This window comes from Vombatus ursinus, unplaced genomic scaffold, assembly GCF_900497805.2.
Source record: "Vombatus ursinus unplaced genomic scaffold, bare-nosed wombat genome assembly UNPS02014171.1, whole genome shotgun sequence".
Taxonomy (NCBI): Eukaryota; Metazoa; Chordata; class Mammalia; order Diprotodontia; family Vombatidae; genus Vombatus; species Vombatus ursinus.
The window spans coordinates 3,726,026-3,746,842 of record NW_020953949.1 but is presented as its reverse complement, the minus strand read 5'-3'; the positions used below and the strand labels follow the sequence as shown (position 1 = coordinate 3,746,842).

Genomic DNA, 20,817 nt, shown 5'->3' with positions numbered 1-20,817 from the left:
CTTTCCCTCTAAACCTTCTTCCCCTCCTACCTTTCTTTCCTGTTACTTTAGAGGACACCACCATCCCCCCAGGCCCTCAGGCTCACAACCTGAGAGTCAACCTGGATTCCTCACTATCTCTCACTCCCCATATCCAAGCATTTGCCAAAGCCTGCCAATTTATCTCTGCAGCATCACTGGAATAAGCCCCCTTCTCTGACCCTGTCATCACCTCATCATCTCACACTTGGATTATTGCACTAGCCTGCTGGTGGGTTTCCCTGCTTCAAGTCTCTCCCCACGTCAATCCATCCTCCATTAAGCCACGAAAGTGATTTTCCTAAAGCTCAGGGTGACAGCTACTCAACGAACTCCAGTGGCTTCTTATTGCCTCTAGGAGCAAATACAAAACGTTCTGTTTGTCATTCGAAGTCCTTTATAAACTAGCCACCTCCTACCTTCCCAGTCTTCTTACATTTTATTCCTCAACACATACTCTTTCATCCAGTGACATTGGCCTTCCGGCTGTTTCACAAACAAGAAACTCCATTTCTGGTTGTCCCCCATGCCTGGAATGTTCTTCCTCCTCCACTCTGCCTAAGTCCCAATTTAAAATCTCTTCTTTTACTGAAAGACTTCTTCAACCCTCTTAATTCTCGTGCCTTCTTTCTGTTAATTCCTTTTTATCCTGTATATTCTTGCTTTGTATATATTTGTATGGTGTCTCTCGTGATTGTAAGCTCTTTGAGGGCAGTGGTTGTCTTTTGCCTCTTTTTGTATCCCTAGTGCTTAGCACAACGCTTGGCACATAGTGTATGAAGCACATTAATAAATGTTGATTGATTGGGAAACCAATGCCCAACATTCTTCTTCAACATGTATCCTTTCACTCAAGTCAAGCCTCCTTGACGTGCTATTCATGTTTTACACAGGATTTCCCTTAAATGAATTCTAAGGTGCCTTTTAACCTAAAGAATCTCTGATTCTCACTCACCTTTCCACCTAGGATTAGGAGCCCAGAGTCTGCATCGAGCAGTGGGATCAGAGACCTATAAAAAAACAAAAAGGCACAGTTACTGAGAGAAAGGGACTCCCTGGAGTCAGCCAAGGAGTACTGTTTTCCATGGGTCAACATACCGTGTGTGTGTGTGTGTGTGTGTGTGTGTGTGTGTGTGTGTGGTGTGTGTGTGGTGTGTGTGTGTATTCCCCTCCTAGACTATAAGGTCATTTGAGAGGAGAGATCATACCTTATTCATCTTTTTATCTTCTCTAGTACAAAGCATATTACATTCTGCATACATAAATATGAAGGACCTGCTATTTCATCATTGTGGGGAACTTCAGATGTGGGAACTCCCTCCACAAATGCAAATTGTAATCCCTCCATAACCAGCCCTAGAGTATTCCCTGAGGCACAAAGAAATCGTGACTTTTCCAGGGCAACTAGGTTAATAAGTGTCAGAGGGTCTATATCCACTCAATGAATTTGCATGGAGCAGGGATTTTAAAAAATGTTTAGTGAACAAATGAATGGGCTCGGTAGTGGGCAAAATCTGTCCCCAAGATGCTAATTCTTGTCTGCCTCTTAGCTGAGCCCTGTTGGAGTTAAGGGACCCGTGGTTAAAACCCATCCGATCCTTAAAATAACAGGCCCAAGTGATTTGGTCTTGTCAGGGGGACAATAGCCAAATAATGTATACTCTCCAACCCCAGGAGAAAGGCCTCTAGGGCTGCTGAGATTTAGAGAGTTGAGTTAGCTGGAATAATTGCTCTACCAAATTTGATCTCCCATCATTCTCCCAGACACATCCTCTAGAACTCCCGATAAATTGGCATCATGAGAATACTTGGGAGCCCGTATCTCCCCACCCCCATCCCTCCAAAAACAAAAAAACAAAACCCTCCAATAAAGCTCTATAATGTGGCAGAACAATGAGAAATAGAACAAAAAAGGAGCAGTTATAAGCTCCTTCATCCAATCCAGGACTGTCAAAAACCTGCCGAAGTTCTGAGCAAAACAGGCCAGGGGAGGTGGAAGGCACAGACACAAGCAGTCTGGAGCCACAGCAGGGGACTGGGCCAACCCATTGCCTACACCAGAATCACAGCAGAAGCTACAGCAGGAGAAAGGGCCAGGAAATCACCTGGAAGGCAAATCACTTGGAGTCCTGCAGGACACCTGCAACCAGCTAATTGATAATATCTGGTTGAGACCTGTCAGGGTTACAGTGAAAGATGGAGCCAGCTCTGGATTCAAAACTGGGCATCCAGAAGGTGACAGAAAAGGGGCTGAGGTCAAAATCCAAGTTGGGCCACCACGAGACAAAGCTCAAACCCAGGGATTCCTGCACAGGGTAAGGCCTGGTCTTAGCCACCACATCTAAGATCAAGCAAGGTCTTCCTATTTCTTTGCAAGAGTATGGGAGAGAACAGAGTCTGACTTAAGCACAAAGTCCCAACTTAGAAACTAAGGCTAGAGATATGATTAAACAGAATAAAATGCCAAATACAATGAAGAAATACCACAGATTGAGAGATACCCAGGAAGTAAATCTAGAAGAAGAGAGAGAGGGCAGCTAGGTGGCGCGGTAGATAGAACACCAGCCCTGAAGTCAGGAGGTATTGAGTTCAAATCCGGCCTCAGACCAAACACTTGACATTTACTAGCTGTGTGACCCTGGGCAAGTCATTTAACCCCAATTGCCTAAAAAAAATAATAAAAATAAATAGGGGCAGCTAGATGGCGCAGTGTATAGAGCACCAGCCCTGGAGTCAGGAGGACCTGAGTTCAAATGTGACCTAAGACATTTACGAGCCATGTGACACTGGGCACCCCAATTGCCTTAAAAAAATTAAAAAAAAAATAAATAAATGGAAGAAGAGAGAAACATTACAATAAGTTCAAGTAATGAGTCAGAAAAAAATAATGGGCTTGGCTGTAAACACTAGAGGGGAGCCTGGATCAAATGAAGCAAGAAATATAAAATGCCACTTTAAATGAAATGACAGGTCTGATGAAAAAGATGGGAAGGAGAATTAATAGCTTATAAGAAAAAGTGATAAGCCTTATCCAAGAAACAGATTCCCTAAAAATTAAGATGGGTTAAACAGAAAGCAATGATTCTATAAGACAAAAATGAATATTAAAACAAAATCAAAAGACTGAAGAAAATGTAAGCTATATACTATCAAAAACAACTGACCTGGAAAAAGAGGTCAAGAAGAAATAATAAAAGAATTATCAGACTACCTAAAAATGATGACCAAAAAATAAGCCTGGATAGCATATTTCAAGAAATAACAAAATTGCCCAGATAAGCGATAAGATGTCAACCACCTGAAGAGAATTTTAGGAAAGTTAGATTTCAAAGATCTCTGACAATTACTGAATGGGAACAGAAAGGAGTATTACATATTTCTTAGCAATGCATGCCATATTTACAAAAAATTGCTATATTAGGGCATAAAAACATCACAAACAAATGCAAGAAAGCAGAAATATTAAACACACCCTTTACTGGTCACTATTCAACAAAAATTACAAACAATAAAGGACTTTTGCAGAAAGGATTAAAATCAATTAGAGACTAAATAATTTAATCCTAAACCTATATCTATTATTTCTATGCTTTGTTTTTGACCTACCCTAAATAACTGAATCATATATTAGTTAGAATGGGTCAAAGAAGAAAACATAAAAGTAATAGATTTCATCAAAGAAAACGATACCAGTGAAACAACATACAAAACTTTGGGATGCAGCCAAAGCAATCCTTACGGGAAAATGTACATTTCTAAACACTTTCATCAACAAAAGAGAAAAAAAACAGATCAGTAAGTTGGGAAGGCAACTAAAAAAACTGGAAAAGCAACAAATTTTAGAAACCCAACTAAATACCAAATTAGAAATTCTGAAAATCAATTAAGAGATTAACAAAACTAAAAGCAAAAAACTCCACTGAATTGAAAAATAAAAGTAGGAGCTTAAAAAAAGAAATAAAATAACCAGTCTGATTTTTAAAAAGGGGGGGAAACAACTGTCAATATAAAGAAATGAAAAAGGAGTATTTACAGCAAATAAAGGAAACTATCAGAAACAACTACACCTATATATACCAACAAAACTAAAAACTTAGATGAAACAGATAAATACTTGCAAAAATGTAAAATACCTAGATTAAAAAATAAGGAAAAGAATTTAAATAACCTAATTAGTGAAAGAGAAATTGAAAAAGCTAAAAATACATTCCCTCCTACAAAAAAAACAAGGCCAAACCCCAAACCCAAGACAGATAGACTAGCAGATGAATTCTGTCATATATTCAAAAAATGATTAATTCCAATATCATATAAACTATTTGAAAAAAAAAACTGTTAGGAAAAAAGAGGATCCTATCAAACTCTTTATATGATACAATAGGTTCTAGATACCTAAACTGGAGAAACAAAGCAGAGAAAGAAAACTATAGATCAATATCTTTAACAATATTGGCACAAAAATATTAAACAGAATATCTGCAAAGAGACCAAAATACCAGGACCAGATTGTATTTATACAAGGAATGCAGGACTGGTTTAATATAAACAAAACTATAAACATAATGATATTAACAAAAATAATAAAAACCACATGGTTATACCAATAAATGCTGAAAAAAAAAGTTCTGACAAAATTTCAACACTGATTTACGTTAAAAAATCCTAAAAAGCATAGAAATAAATGGACTTTTCTTTAATGTGGTATATCATTTCTATCTAAAACCATGAAATAACATTATATGTAATGGAGAAAGGCTAGAAGCCTTTTCAGTCAGATTAAGGGTAAGGCCAGAATATCCATTATCACCACTATTATTTGTTACAGTGCTAGAAATGCTACCTACAGCAAACTCCTTCTATGATAGAAACATGGCCTAGATACCTAAACCAAATTATATGACAGTCTATATAAGAACACTAAAGAGCAAACTAAAAATTAACTGAAACAATAACTTAAGCAAAGTAGCAGGACATAAAATAAGCTCACACAAATCATCAGTATTACCACCAAATATCCACTGTACCTCAGCCAGATCTTGTCATTCTACCATGGACATGCCATGTTCATAATCTAAGGGTTAAATCAGAAGACCTCTGAGGTCCTTTCCTGTTAAAGAGTCTGTATATCGTGATTCTCACAGAACCACAGAATCCAGAATTGGAAGGGATGTCTGAAGTCATCTAGTCCAATCTGTCCCTGAATGAGAATCCCCTTCACAACATACTCAACAAGTGGTGATCTAGACCGAGCCCGAATATGTCTAGTGTGGGGAAACCCACTATCTCCTAAACTAGCCCATTCTACTTTTGTAGGGTTCTAATTGGATAGTTTGGGTTCCTTACATACAGCCTAAATCTGCCTCTACAATCTCCACCAACTGCTCCTTGGCCCTTCACAGCCAAGCAGACTGAGTCTCACCCCTCTTCTTCTTGACAGACTTTAAATAGTCCACAATGGCTATCATGTCCTCCTCCCTCCCCCCTAAGTCTTCTCTTCTAGGCTAAACATACATACCCAGTTTCTTCAACTGATCCTCTTATGGCATGAACTCAATGGCCCTTCCCCATCCTAGTTGCGCTTTTCTGGATGCTCCCCAGTTTATCAGTGTCTTTCCTTATAGATGGTGCCAAGAACTAAACATACTTAAGATGTGGTCTGACCAGGGTAGAAGGCCTCCACCTCTCTAGTCTTAAACACTGTATTTTTCAGCACAGCCTGAGAATTAATTAACTTTCTTGATTGACATATCACATTCATTCTCCTCTGACATTTCGCAGAACTTGGTTTGTTGTCCTCAACTCTTGGTTGTACACTGTCTTTTCTTCACCATGGAAAGAGCCCAGGACGCTGAGTCAGAAGACATGGCTTTGAGTCCTTCTGCCATTTGGCAGCTGTGTGCCCATGGGGTGGGTTACTTTACCTCTGAGCTTCATTTTTCTCTTCTAAAAAGAGGTACAATGCTTGTGTCACCTAGCTCACAGGGCTGTTGTGAGGGAAATGATTTGTAAACTGAAAAGTACTATAGATATGTGTTATTATTCATTATTTCATTTGTTTGAGTCTTGTCTCCCCCAATTGGGTACGCTCCCTCTGTGAGGGCACAGCCCTCTTTTCTTTTTGTTTCTTTTCCTATTGCCTCTTTAGAACAGGAGTAGGCACAAAGGAAGCACCAAAGACTAGATTTTAGGCTCACTCCATGTCTCCCTGAAGCCTTGGCACAGCCTTCAGGTATTTTCCAGTATCTCTGCCCAACATAACATTCAATGCTCCAATGGCCTTTCCCTGGGTCTTGGTGCCCTATGGCAAGGTGCCAGTTGGGGCATAGGGGTGGTGAAGGGGACAGGTAGGATTAAGAGGAAGCATATTTGCAAACTCCTGGGAACCTTCTCCTCTCTGCTTCCCCAGGAAAGGCTCAGGGGATACCTTGTGGCTGCCCTACCCAGGGCCTCCTCCCTACTTCTGAGTTTGGCTCAGGGCCATCTTGACAGCCCCTAAAATTTACAACTTCCCTTTCTGGGCTCTGTGATGGCTCTTTATAGCCCTTGAGCCCTGGGAACAATACTCTTGCCCACAGCCTTCTGGGGTTGCTTCCCACCAGGTATAGCCTGGCATTAAGAAGTAGGGACCGTGAGACACCATCTTCTCAGAGAGACTTATTGAGAAACCTCTTGACCTTGGTCTTAGAAAAAAGGCTAAAATACATTCTGCTGTTTGTGTGCCTGTTTTCTCTCTCCTCCTCTGTCTTGGAATTGTCCCCTCATTCCCAACACACATCAGCATATTACATATAGATACACAAACAGAAACACTATGCAAACACACATATATAAATAAAACAGCAGAAATATACTTACACTTTGTACAAACAGACAGATATACTACACATAAATGAACATGTACACATAGATTCACTCAGAATAACTGGAAACAAGGGATCTGGGTTTAAGTCCTGGCTGTGCTATTTATTAGTCATGGGACCATGGGTAAATTATTTAACTTCTCTGAATCTCAGTTTCCTATTTGTAAAACAGAAAGAAGACTATGTTTATCATATTGTGAGAATCATGATATTTAGAGTGTGAAGGGTTATCAGGGGCCATTTAACCTAACTCCTTTATTTTACTGATGAGGAACCTGGAGCCCAGAGAAGCAGAGTAGAAATTCTTTGGATATCCAGTACTCTTTCCACATTTCCTTTCTGCCACCATCAGGAACATGTAAGGCCAGGAAAGGAGGGCACCTAGTCACGTAGAGAGAGCAAGCAACCTGGCAAGTGACCTAGTCATGTAAGTCAGCCAGAGGGTTGTATCATCCTCCACAAAAGATTAAGAGATCCAGAAGAAGGCTTAGCTCTACACAGAATATATTCTTTTTGCAGAATCTTTTTTTTTTTTTTACATAAAGATGCAAACCAGGATCACCCAGGGTAAAGAGGCATGGAGGGATCACAGTCTGTACCAGTATTATCCAGAGCCAAAACCAGGGCTGGGCAAGCAGGGCTTTGCCAGTGGAGGCCAACATTTAACATATATACTCTTATTTTGTTTAAGTGCTTTATTAGCATATTTGATGTTTTTTACATAACCCTCATAACATCCACAATACTCACTTATGTAATTTTTTTTTTAAAGCTAGGCAAAACTGTGATTATTCCAACACCTCTCAAGGGAGAGGAAGAATAATATCTTAACACATGTACTGTTTCAAAAGACAGAAACAAATAAGCTAGTTATTAAGAAAAATTAGTTAAACTAGGGAGCTACCAGGAGGCCCATTGCTGCAAAAGCTCTTATTTCTGTAAATTATTATAGTAATGGATTTCCTACTCAACTGATTAAAAAAATGGGAATTGCTTACAAGAAAAGATGAAGAAATGATGGAGAATGTCACAAAGTGCCAACAAGACAGACATATGGCTAATTTTACTCAGAGATAACTTTACAAACAGATTGCCTTAAAATTTTTTCAACAGAAAATGAAAACCCAGTATAATCTTTAAGTTTCAGTGAATCCAATATGATGCTTTAGACTGAATTATAAAATATAAATCTTGTAATGCTCAAATTTATGACCGAATCTTACCAGAGAAGTCAAAGAGAAGGAGAGTACATATATGTGTGTGTGAGTGTGTGTGTACATATATATATCAATCAGAAGAATCTGACCCATGTGCAAATCACAGAAATTATGATCTTAACCTCAAAGATGAAGCATTAGATGAAGTACAAACAATTCAAAGCTGATAACTGTCATGATCCTTCCTCACTGCCTAAAATTATAGATGAAATATTAGGCTGATCACTCACAAACCTGAACAAGGAGAGATGGGTACAAACTTTTTGTTTCTTGGTTTAAAAAATAATAATAACCCAATGGTGAAACTGTGGATCCTTCAAGTTAAATACACCTAAATCCTTCAACTGATCTTTATCTGATATGGACTCAAGGCCATTCACCATCCTGGTTGTGATTGCCCTCCTATGGACACTCTAGCATATTAAGCAATCAGTCAACATTTATTAAGTGACTGCTATGTGCCAGGAACTGTGGTAAGTGCTGGGGATACAAAAAGAGGCAAAAGACAAGACAAAACTGCCTTTAAGGAACTTACATCTAATGGGGCAGGCAACATGCAAACAAATATATACTAAGTAAGCAATATCCTTCTTAAACCTTGGTACCTCAAACTGAAATCAGTACTCCAGGTGAGGTGTGCAGAGGACAGAAGACAATAGGACTTTCACGTCCCTATTCCTAGAAGCCATCCCTCTCCTGATGCGGCCTTCTTGGCTGCTCCATCCTATTGTTGACTCAGATTGAGCTTACAATCCACTAAGCTCTCTGATCTTTTTCACAACAACCACTATCTATCCAGGTCTCCCCCATCTTCTCCTTTTGAAGGTTTTTTTTGGTATCCAACTCAAGACTCGACATTTATTCCTACTGAGTTTCATCTTATTAACTTCTGCCTAGTGCTCTACTATCTTGAGATTTTTTTTTTTGGATTCTGACTCTGTCATTCATTATTTTAGTTACCACCCTCCCCCAGCTTTGTATATTCTGAGAATTTGATGAATATGCTATGTAAGCCTTTATCTAAATCACTGATAAAAATGCTAAATAGCAAAGGGCCACTTGGTGGTACTCCACTGGAGACAGCCTGCCAAGGTGACCCTGAACCATTAATTCCTTTTTTAAGCCTGACTATCTGACCAGTTCTGGAATCCATCTGATTGTATTACTATCTAATCCATGTCTCTCTACCTGTTGCAGAAGAGTGTCAAAAGCGTTGAGCATTCCCCTCATCCATATTATTTTAAGTAACACTATCCCAAAAAGGAAATGAGCCTTGTACAGTGCAATCTATCCTTAATGAGGCTATGCTGACTGCTTTGTAACCGCTGATTTCCGTTTTGGACATTTGCCAACCATCTCTTTAATTATCCATTCTAAAATTGTCCCAGGGATTGACATTAAGTTCTGTGCTCTTCTCTTTTCTGAGAACTGGGGCATTTGGGGCCATTGCCCATCTTAGGGAAGCTCCCCCATTTCCATGACCTTTCTGATATCACTGACAGTGGCTCAGCCATCACTCTGGTGGGTAATTCGGGGACCAGCCAATGATGTGAATCCACCCAGGGAAGCCAGGTGCTCTGTTACTGTCTCTCTGCTGGTCATTTCTACTCAGTCATTTTCAGTGGATGGATCATTCTCCTTTGCAAATAAAACAGAAAACAAAGTAATTATCGAGCAGCCCTACCCAGTCTCTGCCTGTTGTCAGTCACTGCTGTGCCCTCCACCTAAGTAAAGGTCCCATTCCTTTGGTTCTTTTTTTTAGTATAGCTTTAAAAAAAAGCTTGACCATAAAATAGATAATTGAAATACATTTCTCAAATGGAAATGTTTAGAAAAGAAGAAGTTTTCAGTATGAGAAAAATGGTGATATTTTGAAAGTTATTTAGGTGTTATTATCTTTTGTAAAAAACAAAACAAAACAAAAAAACAACCAAATCTTTCTCTTTTTAAGAAACTAAAGAAACCTTAAGTAGCTCTGAAACTAAAAATGCTATTAATTTGCTTAATCACTATGATGATATTATATATGTATATGTGTTATACATGTGTATATATGCATATATATATATGTATGTGTGTGTATATATGCATATATATATACAGAAAGAGAGAGCGTGTAAATCTAGGCTGAAGATAGAGAACTATGTTTGGAACAGTATGTTGTTAGACCTGGTTGATGGATAGATGGAGCATTTATAAAGTGCTCACTATGTATCAGGCACTGTGTGAAGCACTGAAGATACAAATACAATTAAGGAAGACAGTCCCTGCCCTCAAGAAGTTTATAATCTAAGGGAAGAAGACAACATGAAGGAATGTTGGAAGAGGCGGCAGGATGTGAAGAAGTCCAAGAATTGGTGTGGAATTCTGGTTCTGGGCAAGATCAGGCAAAAGCTCAACTACCCTGGAGCACAGTGTAAGGTTATGGTGCCAGGGGAAATGAAGGTGACAGCCAATGCAGGCAGCACAGTGAGGAGATAGCCAGGAAGTTTAATGGTTAGTTTATACAGATAAACTTTTTTTTTCCTTTTCTTTCTTTTTGGTTAAAAAGGATGGCTCACGGGGAGGGGGTGGGGAGGAGAGGAATATATTTGGAAAATGAAGAGGGCATAAAAACAACATATCAAGAACAAATTTTTAAAGGAAAAAAAAAGTACTAACCTCCTGAAAAGGAACTGTAAAAGTACTTGTTACCAAAAACACAAAGTAAATTTCTCCATTTATTGTGGAGAAATATTATAATAATCCATAGAATTAAGACATTCAAATATTTTTCTTGATTACTTAATTGTACTCCAAATGACAAATAAGCCAAATTATTAGATTTGTCCACATTGATGCTGGAAGCATGATGATTAAGGAAAGTTCTATTGACTTCATAGAAACAGATGAGAAGATAGGAAGGAAGGAAGGAAATAATCATTTATTAATCACCTACCACGTGTGAGGCACTGTGCTAAACGCTTTAAATGTATTATTTCAGTGGATCCTCACAACAACCCTGGGAGATAGGTGCTGTTATTAGGCATGGGTATAACAAACAAAATAATGAGTAAAATAAAACTTGTTGGAATTGACATAGAAAAAATTCCGAAATGAGGGTTATGATAATGCTTCAATTATGTCTGGCATTTATGTCATCCAGACAGTATATTAAAAGACAATAACAAGGCAATGTTGTCCCCTGTTCCATAAACTATGCATTTAGAGTATATAAGTCTATCCTGATATTCTTTTTGGGGGGCTAGTTCAAAAGGTTCATACCTTTTTGGACCTGGCCTGGCTGAGCTAGTAGGTAGACCACACTGCCTTGAAGACTGCCTTGAAAGAGCACAATTGTACGTTCTGATGATTGCTAATGCTCTTTCATGCCTTACACAGTCACAGCAAAGAAGCCCAGGAAGCCTTGAATGGTACAATATCAGATTCCTCAATAAAGAATTAAGTATTTACTGTGCCAAATATTCTTGTGCAAATTAATGACAACGCTTATTATCAATATGGAATGATATTTTTAGCCAAACTGGGGAAAAGCAAAACCAAAACCACTCAAAGGTCTGCAGGATAAAAATGTATCAAGGGAATAGGCTGATGCATGAACTAAAATTGTTTTTAAAAAATATATGAGAAAATCCATTATACTCAAGAAGGCTAAAAGAATACGTAGGATAGAGAGCTGGGCCTGGAATCAGGAAGACCTGAGTTTAATTCTGGCCTCAGCCACTGACAGTGTGGCCTTAGGCAAGTCAATTAACCTCTGTTTGCCTCAGTTTCCTCAACTGTAAAGTGGGAATAATAATAGCACCTACCTTGCAGTGTTGTTGTGAGGATCAAATGAGGTAGTATTTGTAAAAAGCTTAGCAAAGTAGGCACTATACAAATGCTAGCTATCACTATTATCATTATCATTATTATTTGCAGAGGGCTGTTTAGAATTCCCTGATAATCAGAAACAGAAAGTCAAATGACCAAATTTCTGTGAGTCACAAGATCAAAGATGTAATCTTTCAGCTGAATAGTTGGAGAAGACTAACATGAAAATACAATTTGGTTTCAACTAGATTGGAGGTATAACAAATTAAATAAAGATTCTAATTTTAAGTTTCTTTTTGGAAACAAAAATTCATTTTTTCAATAAATTTGACAAATTTATAGCCCAAAGCAGTGCAACTGGCCAAAAAAAAAAAAAAAAAGAAAAAGTGTAGCAGTAACTTAAATGCTACTGAAACAGAAAGTTTTAAATATAAAGCTCTATCAACCCTCCCAGTACAGAGAGAGTCAGTGGCAGGAACATCAGACGTACTTAAAATGATACCTAGATTTGGCCTTATGGAATATGATCCAGACCTAAAAACAATGAGGCTATTTTTAACCTCATCCATAACAGCAGCATCATGTGAGAGATCTTTCAGTAACCTGAAATTAATAAAAAACATAATAAGATCTCTTGCTCAAGAAAAATAAATCTAATACAGCCATGCTCTCCATCCAAAAACAAATTACAAACAAAATCCATTTTGACCAATTCATAGCTAGTTGTGTTACAAGTACAGCTCCAAGAGTTCACTTGGGAGAAAAGCAGGATGCATTTTCAGTCACGATCAACAAGCATTTATTAAGCACCTCTTCCTATGTGCTAGACTCTGTACTAGGTGCTGGGTATACAAGTCTCGCATCCTACCAGGAAGATACAGCATGCTTTCAGATAAGTGCATGCAGGAGACATATGGAACTGAGTTAGTGGCAGTGGGGGTTGGGGAATGGGGGAATGAGGGAATTCGAAAAGGCCTCTTGAGGGCGGTGGTACTTTGAGCTGAGGCTTGAAGGGAGCTAGAGGCCCAGAGGTCAAGATGAGAAGAAAGAGCATGTGAGTAAAGCAGTGGCACAGAGGTGGCAGACAGGATGTCCCATAGGCAGCAGTGAATGGCTCAGTTTGGCTGGAATCCAGAGTGTGTGAGGAGGAGTAATGTGTAATGAGCTTAGAAGAGATAGGCTGGAGCCAGGCTGGGAAGGGTTGATTGTGTTTTATTAAGGGCAATGGGAAACCACTGAGATTCTTTGAGCAGGGAAGTGTATGATTAGACTTGTACTTTACAAATACTAATTTGTTAGCTGTCTAGAAAATGGACTGGGAAGGGGAGAGACTAGATTCAGGGAGACCAGGTAGAAGGCTGCCTCAATAGTCCAACTGAGGGGGGATAAAGGCCAGGACTTGGGGCACTTTTGCTATAACTAGAAGGAAAGGGATGGATACAAGAAATGGTGAAGAGGTAGAATCTATAAGACTTGGTAGATGATTGGCTAAAGAGATATGAGAAACTGCAGAGTCAAAGAGTCACCCCTAGGTTGTGAACCTGGGTGAGAGGGAAATGATGCTATCTTCTACAGAAATATGGAAATTAGCATGGGGAGGATTAGGAGGAAAAATAATGAGTTTTCTCAGACCTGTTGAGTTTGAGACACCTTGGAGATATGGGACTGGAGCTCTGGAGAGAGATGAGGAGTGGATTGCAGATGTGGGAGTCATCTACATAGTTGAACCTATGGGGATAATCAAATTGCCAAAAGAGAAAGTACAAAGAAAAAAAGAGAAACCCTAAGCTAGAGCCCTAGGGTATACCCATCCATAGGGCACATGTGATAATGTTCCTGCAAAGGAAACCAAGAGAAAATAGCCTGATGGGCAGAAAGAAAACTATAACAGAGAAGTGTCACAAAAATGCAGAGAAAAGAAAGTATTCAGAAGAAGGGGGTGGTCGGTGGTGTCAAATACTGCAGAGAGATCAATAAGTAAGAGGACTGAGAGAAGACCACTGGATCTAGCAATAAAGTGATCACTGGTGATCTTGGAGAGAGCTGTTTCAATGGAACAGGGGAATGAAGGAGGAAGTCAGATTTCAAAGGACTGAGAAATTAGTGGGAAGTGAGAAAGTGGAGGCAAGGAGTATAGATAGATTTTCTCCCCCTAGAACTATGGCTGTGAACATGACTAATGTGGAAATAGGTTTAATATGACTGTATATGTATAGCCTATATCAGATTGCATGCCGTCTTGGGGAGGAGGGAGAAAAAGATTTGGAACTCAAAATCTTATAAAAGTGAATGTTGAAAACAAAACAAAACAAAAAGATAAAAAAAGAAAAATGCAATTTAAAATGTTTAATAAAATAAATAAAAATAAAATACAAAAAAAGGAACTATGGCTGTGAAAGTGAAGAGAGATACAAAATTATAGCTTGAGGGGATGGTAGAGTCAAATGAAGGTTCTTTTTAATGATGAATGAGACTTTTTTTTCCTGTATTTTTGTGAAGCAGAAACGGAACCAGTGGATAAAGAGAAGTTGAAAATTAGAAAGGGAAAGTGATGAGCAAAAGGACAGTTTCTTCTTTTTTTCCCCCCAATCTTAAAAAAAAATCTATTTATTTATTTGGTTGTTTATTTATTTGAAGGGCGGTTTCCTGGAGACAGCAGGGTACAGGATCAATGACATAAGTAGAAAGGGTTAACTTTGGCAAGAAGGGTCACCTTATCCTCTGAGACTTGAACAAAGAAGGGATGGGGGATGATGCTGAGGTGATTTTTAAGTTTGGAATCACAGAGGAGAGGAAGCTCTTAACAGATGAACTCTTTTTTTTTCAGTGAAGTATGAGGCTGAGAGGGTGGTGGTGGTGGTGGTGGTGGTGTAAGTCGTTTGAGAGAAGAGAAGAGGTTTGTAACAGTCACTGTGTGTAGGGAAATACAGAGTTGATCAGGGAAGTATAAAAGGAATGATATGTAGCAGTGATGAACAGCTGAGACTGGATAACATATATTATTTGTAGTGGAACTAGTTAGCATTTTTTTCTTTGCACTTTCATAATTTTTTAATTGCTTGTAATGTTTTATACAAGCAGCTAAATGGCTCAATGGATAGAGTTCTGAGCTTGGAGTCAGGAAGACTTAAGTTCAAATTGGCCTCACACATTTACTAGCTTTGTGACCCTGGGCAAGTCACTTAACCTTTTTGCCTTAATCCACTAGAGAAGGAAATGGCAAATCACTCCATATCTTTGCCAAGAAAACCCCATGGACAAGTATGGCCATGGGGTCACAAAGAACTGGACACAACTGAATGACTGAACAACAACAATGTTTTATATGTGTGTGTGTGTGTGTGTGTGTATGTTGGTAATTTGGGGGACAAACTGAAGAAATATAGACAATAAATGAACAACAAAACTAGAATGCTTGAACACAACTTGGAGATAGAGACCTGAGAAAAGAAATTTTAGAAATCTCTTTTATTACTTTTTTTCTTAAATAACATACCGGTTTCTGTTTAGCAATACTGAAGTGTAATTTGGTACCAAGAGTCATGATTATTTTGTTGGCGTATAAGCTATCTTTTTCTTTCTTATACCACATACCACATAATAAATTTAGTATTGTACATGTGTAAAGGAAAATTAAATATGTAACTTGTGAAGTTATATTTAATTGCAATTACTTTTTGTATTATTTTCACATGGTGAATGACAAAGTTGATTTAAGGCATGGTTGTACTGCTTACCTCTGGTGTTGAAATTCCGAGTTAAGGCTTTGGGAGAATCCACACCAATGAGATTACAGACTCGTCAAAGTATAAAATATTTTTACTGCTTACCTTACAAGGGCTTTTTGTGAAGATCAAATGGGATGTATCAGAAGCAGTATGTAAACCTTAAGTGCTCTACAAATGTGAGCTATCATCACTATTACAACTCCCTGAATCCTCATTGCTTTCTGCTCGGTGTTACTGTTGCCTGTACTGTACCTGCCTTACTTCTCAGCCCACCAGCACTAGACTGAGATTCTTGGGAGTAAGTGCCCTCAGGACCCCTTGTATGTATCTTTGCCTCCCCTTTACTATCTTACATATATTAGGTGCTTGACAAACATTTTTCAAACTGAGTATGAAATATACACATGTCCATAGGATACGTGTTTATATACCACATTCATACACTTGTTTTCACATATACAATCCGAACCCAAGAGATCATCACCTCAACCTCAAGGATGCACATGGAATCACAATTATGATGATGATCATAACTAGCATTTGTGTCAGACACTGTGCTGAGTACTTTGCAAATATCTCATTTGATAGGGAAGCAATGGGGAAATTCCTAGGAAAAGCAGAGAGGTGCAGGAGCGCTGGACACTAGCACTGACCTGGGCTCCAGCACTGACCTCTCCTTACCAGCTGTGTGACTGTGGACAAGCTACTTCATCTCTGAGCCTCATCAAAAAACATGGAGAGTAATACCAGTAAGAGCCATCTCATGGGATTGTTGTGAAGAAAGTACTTAGAAAACCTTAAGGTGCTATAGAAACGTAAGTTGTTGATATTTTTGCTACCAGCTACAGAATAAACTACCCAGTGGCTGGAGGCTACAAAACACTAAGCCTGGGCATCTGGGCACCTGGCTGATGGCTAGGGGAGCTCCTCTGTTGTCCCCTCCTTTGCCCCACGCCACAGGAGGCTCCATCTGTCTCTTGCCGCAGGCTGCTGCTGCTGACCAGTCTTCTCTGTCCTATTCCCCAGCTGGCTGCAGCCTCTGGCTCAACTCATCCCCCCCACCAGGAACACCCACGCTCCCTGGCAAACCAAGCTCAGCTAGCCCATGGGAGGGTGGGGTGAAGCAAAGCTGGAGAGTGGGCCAAGGATCTGGGTGTGGCCTGGCCTCAATCTCTCTGGAAGCCTCCCTGAGTTCATCTGGCATGTTCACTGTGAGTAACCCGGCTCCGTAATTACAATCTACCCTGTCAGTGTTTGTGCTGAAGCTGGCTCCTCTTCATTTCCTGTCCTAAATTACTGACCATGGAAGATAGGAAGGAGTTAAATAGAAGCTATGGAGCCAGTGGGGGGTGGTGCTGGTGTTAAGGGGAGTCTTTCTGTGAATAGTGACTGATCAAAGATCAAAGATACATAGTCACACACTGTGAGTTGTATATTATGAATGTGTAGCCAATCACATTATGTGGTAACATCACAAACACATACAAGTGCAAAGTTACAACACATAGTCTCATATAGTCATACACAGTCATTCATGTACCTGCTCAGTTATACGTATACAGGCATATATGCACAAATATAGTCATGACCACATCTACAGAATCACACAGTCACACACATATATGACCACATGTGACACATACATAGAGGAAGTTACATGGTCACAGGAAGAAAAACATACATATAATCAGTTAAACATAAATGCAGTTACAAAGACATTTATAGACTTGAGACCCAGGCTCTTGGTCACCCACATCCAGAAACTGCTGGTGTTACTGATTCCTCTCATAACAAGGTGAAGTCCTGTAGCCTCTTCTTGCACACCCCACCTCGCACCCACACCCCAAACAACTTGAGATTCATGTACCTTCACCCCAGGGAAGTTTGGGCCCGGTCTTGGCCAGCAGTAGCCAAGTGGGAGTTGGGACACGGATTACTGGTAGTATGGTGATCAGAGCAGTAAGTAGGCTAAGGTCACTAGGACTTTGCCCAGAGGCAGCAAATTTAGAGGGCATGGATAGTACCCATCCTGGGGTATACACCCTCCTTCTTCAGTAGCCTGAAAGCTTTATAGTCCCAAATGCAAAAATCTAAAAGTGAAGACCCTGGTGGTGATATCATGACTGTGGCCCATATTAGGCTAGGACTCTATCCAACAGTCGCGAATCAAATACACAGTATCACACTTACATGCAGGACATATATACTCACTATACCTCCCCTACAGCCAGTGAGCTGGAGGGGGCTGAAGCTACCTCTATTTTCCTATTTGAGAAAAAACAATTGATCTGGGAGCAGAGCTCTAGCCAGGGACCCTGGAAGACCTGAGGAAAAGGGTTCTGTCTCCTGTTCCCAATTTTCTTGGAGAAGTCCCTGGACAGGCTTGGTTCCTACCCTTCCTGACTCATTCCAATTGCTAGACACTGACCAGCCTTTTGAGCTGGCAGCAGAGAACACGTTACGACTTCAGGAGTTTTGGACGGGTTATCCCAGAATACTGGTTTACCTTTACTTTTGTTTTTTTTTCCAACAGGGAGCTCACACTTGGAAGTATTAGGTGATAGCCAAGTTTTCCCTTCTCCAGTCAATCTTCCCCACAGCTGCTAAAGTGATATTCCTAAAACACAGGTCTAATCCTCAATGGCTCCCTATTGCCTCTAAAATTAAATGTAAACTTGTTTGGCATGTAAAGCTCTTCTGAAAATCTGACCCAAACCCAACTTTTCCAGGCTTATTATACAAGGTGTCCCCAAAATTTTGGTGCCATTTTAAGCTCAAATAGCTTAAAACAGCATTAAGAGTTTTTGCATATCCTGCATATTATTCTTCTTCCTGTGCTCTATGGTCTAGCCCAGGGCTTCCTAAACTTTTTCCACTTAAAACCTTTTCAGTGCTTCTTAAATTGTGGGCAGAGGCTCTAACCAAGCTTGCCTTCTTGGGGGGTCCTCACTTGTGACACTCTATCTTCTATGCTTTTGACTAGCTGTCCTCTATGCTTGGAATGCCATGTCACCCCCTGTGAGAAGCCTTTCTTGATGCCCCCCCAGCTGCTAGCAGGTGCTTAATAACTGTCCATTGAGGAGTGCTCTCCACACCAGAACTAGCTGCATCTTAAACTGGGTCAGGATGGAGAGCAGGAGAAATCTCATGCCCCATTTAAGCAGGGAATGAAATGGGGGTGGAGGCTATCTGTACCAGGTTCCAAGGAGGCAGAGAGAAGAGCTTGGTACATCTATTTTGACTGAGCTGGGCAGGGGGTAGAAGGATGGGAAGGAAGCAGTTGGAGAGAGCTAACACCTCCCTACCTGCTTAGCAAAAGCTTGGAAATGTGTACCTGTGGAACATTTTGATTGACAGGGGAAGGATCAGAGAGGGCAGTGTAGAGTCTCTGGGCCACTGATGGACCTCATTCCTCTGGCCTATGTGAATGCCTCCTACCACCCAGAACTCTTCTGAATCAGTTGGCATTGACAATGTTGAGTCCTTTCATCTCCTAAGTTCATGGAACTTAGAGTCCTGGGCACACATTCCAGCAACCAACAAGAGGAGGGCCACAGCTCTCACTGGGTCAGCTGCCCAACCAGTCTGGCACCTGTTCCAGCACAATGACTCAGGCACTGGGGGGCAAGAGGACAGGAAGTTATGAAGGGCAAGGCCTTCTCCTCAAACTGGTCAGGCCAGTTCTATTTCCCCTTCTCTTCCTCCCCCCCACCATAGACATGAGTGCCCAGGCAGCTACACCAAAAGGCAACATCCCCACCCAGGTCCTAGCACGGGCCTGGAAATGGGGCCATGGAATCTGGCCCCAAGGGTTGAGCCAACAGGTTGTAGCATCAGGCCTTGGCCCTCCAGGCCTGGTAGAGGGAGGCAAGTGCCAACCTTTAGAAATTCCAGACTCTGCATCTTAGAGCCCAGACTTCTGATCCTACCTGCTGGGCAGAACAACTGTGAATTTCCAGGCCTCATCTGTCCAAAGAGGGTCTGGGGAGCCACAGTTCTTTCTATGTGCACTGTATACCTGCTCTGCTTAAATCAAGGTGAGGGCTAGTGGGAATAAAGGCGGATGGTCCAGCTTCACCTTCCCTAAAGCCCTAGTGACAGTGTGGAGTGGCATTTGAGGTACATCAAACCCATCTGATCAGGGCTCAAATCCCAGCTGTTAGTTGCTCCAATGCCACCTGGCTCTCTAGTTCCAAAGTGGTCCCCTAGAACATTAGAGCTGGAAGGACCCTAATCCAACCCCTTCATTTAAAAGAAAGTAAGTGACGAACAGAAAGGGATAGCTTCCTCATCTGTAAAATGAGGTGACTGAATACTATTATCTTTCTCCTCTCCCCTGTTTCACAAACTTCTGGCCCCCATAGTTAAGGCCAACACTTTTAAGATACCATCTGAGGGCTCAGGCTAAGTCCAGGGCAAAGCTGCCCTGTCAGAAGACTTTGCCAAATAATTAGACCTCACATTTATGAAGTGCTTTGTGGTTTACAAAGTTCTCTCTTCCTAACAGCTTGGTGAGATAGTCGGGCAACTCTAACCAGAAAAGTAAAGTGATTTACGCAAGGTCATGTATTAATAAGTGTCAGAGCCAGAAATCAAAGCCACATCTTCCAAATCCAAGTCCAGGGTTCTTGATACCACACACCATGCTGATTCTTTCGCTATAACTGGCCAAGGAATTTATTCCATTCCAGAAGTACATACATCTGATAGAGGTGGCAGGATGAAAATCCCACTAAGTCACACTTGCAAGAGGCTAGAAGAAGAGTGAAGGTGAGCTACTGGAGGTGAAGGCAGAAATGGAGGGACCATAGAGACAGGGACTCTGGATCAGGTAGCTGACCTCTGGAAGGAAGCACTGACGTGAGGCTGAGGTGAAAAATGGAGGAATAAGTAGGGTCTGTGAAGAGTCACGGAGACAGGTTAAGGTGAGAAGAGCCTATATTAAGTAGATCTGACAAGTTATGCTAAATACCTGCCCCAGAATTATTATTCTTACTACTAACTTATGTAATGCTTCACCATTAGCAAGGCATCTTTCTCACAATAACATTGTGAGGTAGGTAGTATTATTACCCTTATTCGTCTTCAGATGAAGAAACTGAAGCCCAAAAAATGAAGCGGCTTGCTCAATGTCACTTAACTGTCAGAATCGAAACTGGAACCCAGTCTGATTCTTAATCC

At 40.5% G+C, this 20,817-nt stretch overlaps 1 protein-coding gene across 2 annotated transcripts in view; it reads right to left on the bottom strand.

The window, feature by feature from the left end:
- The window catches only part of LOC114041263 (coronin-7-like), a 106,131-nt gene that overhangs the window by 9,978 nt on the left and 75,336 nt on the right, over positions 1 to 20,817 (bottom strand). For both annotated transcript variants that reach the window (XM_027859627.1, XM_027859625.1), the window contains exon 10: positions 974 to 1,028. In XM_027859627.1, coding sequence (XP_027715428.1) covers positions 974 to 1,028 — 55 coding nt within the window. The remainder of the gene's footprint in view (positions 1 to 973; positions 1,029 to 20,817) is intronic.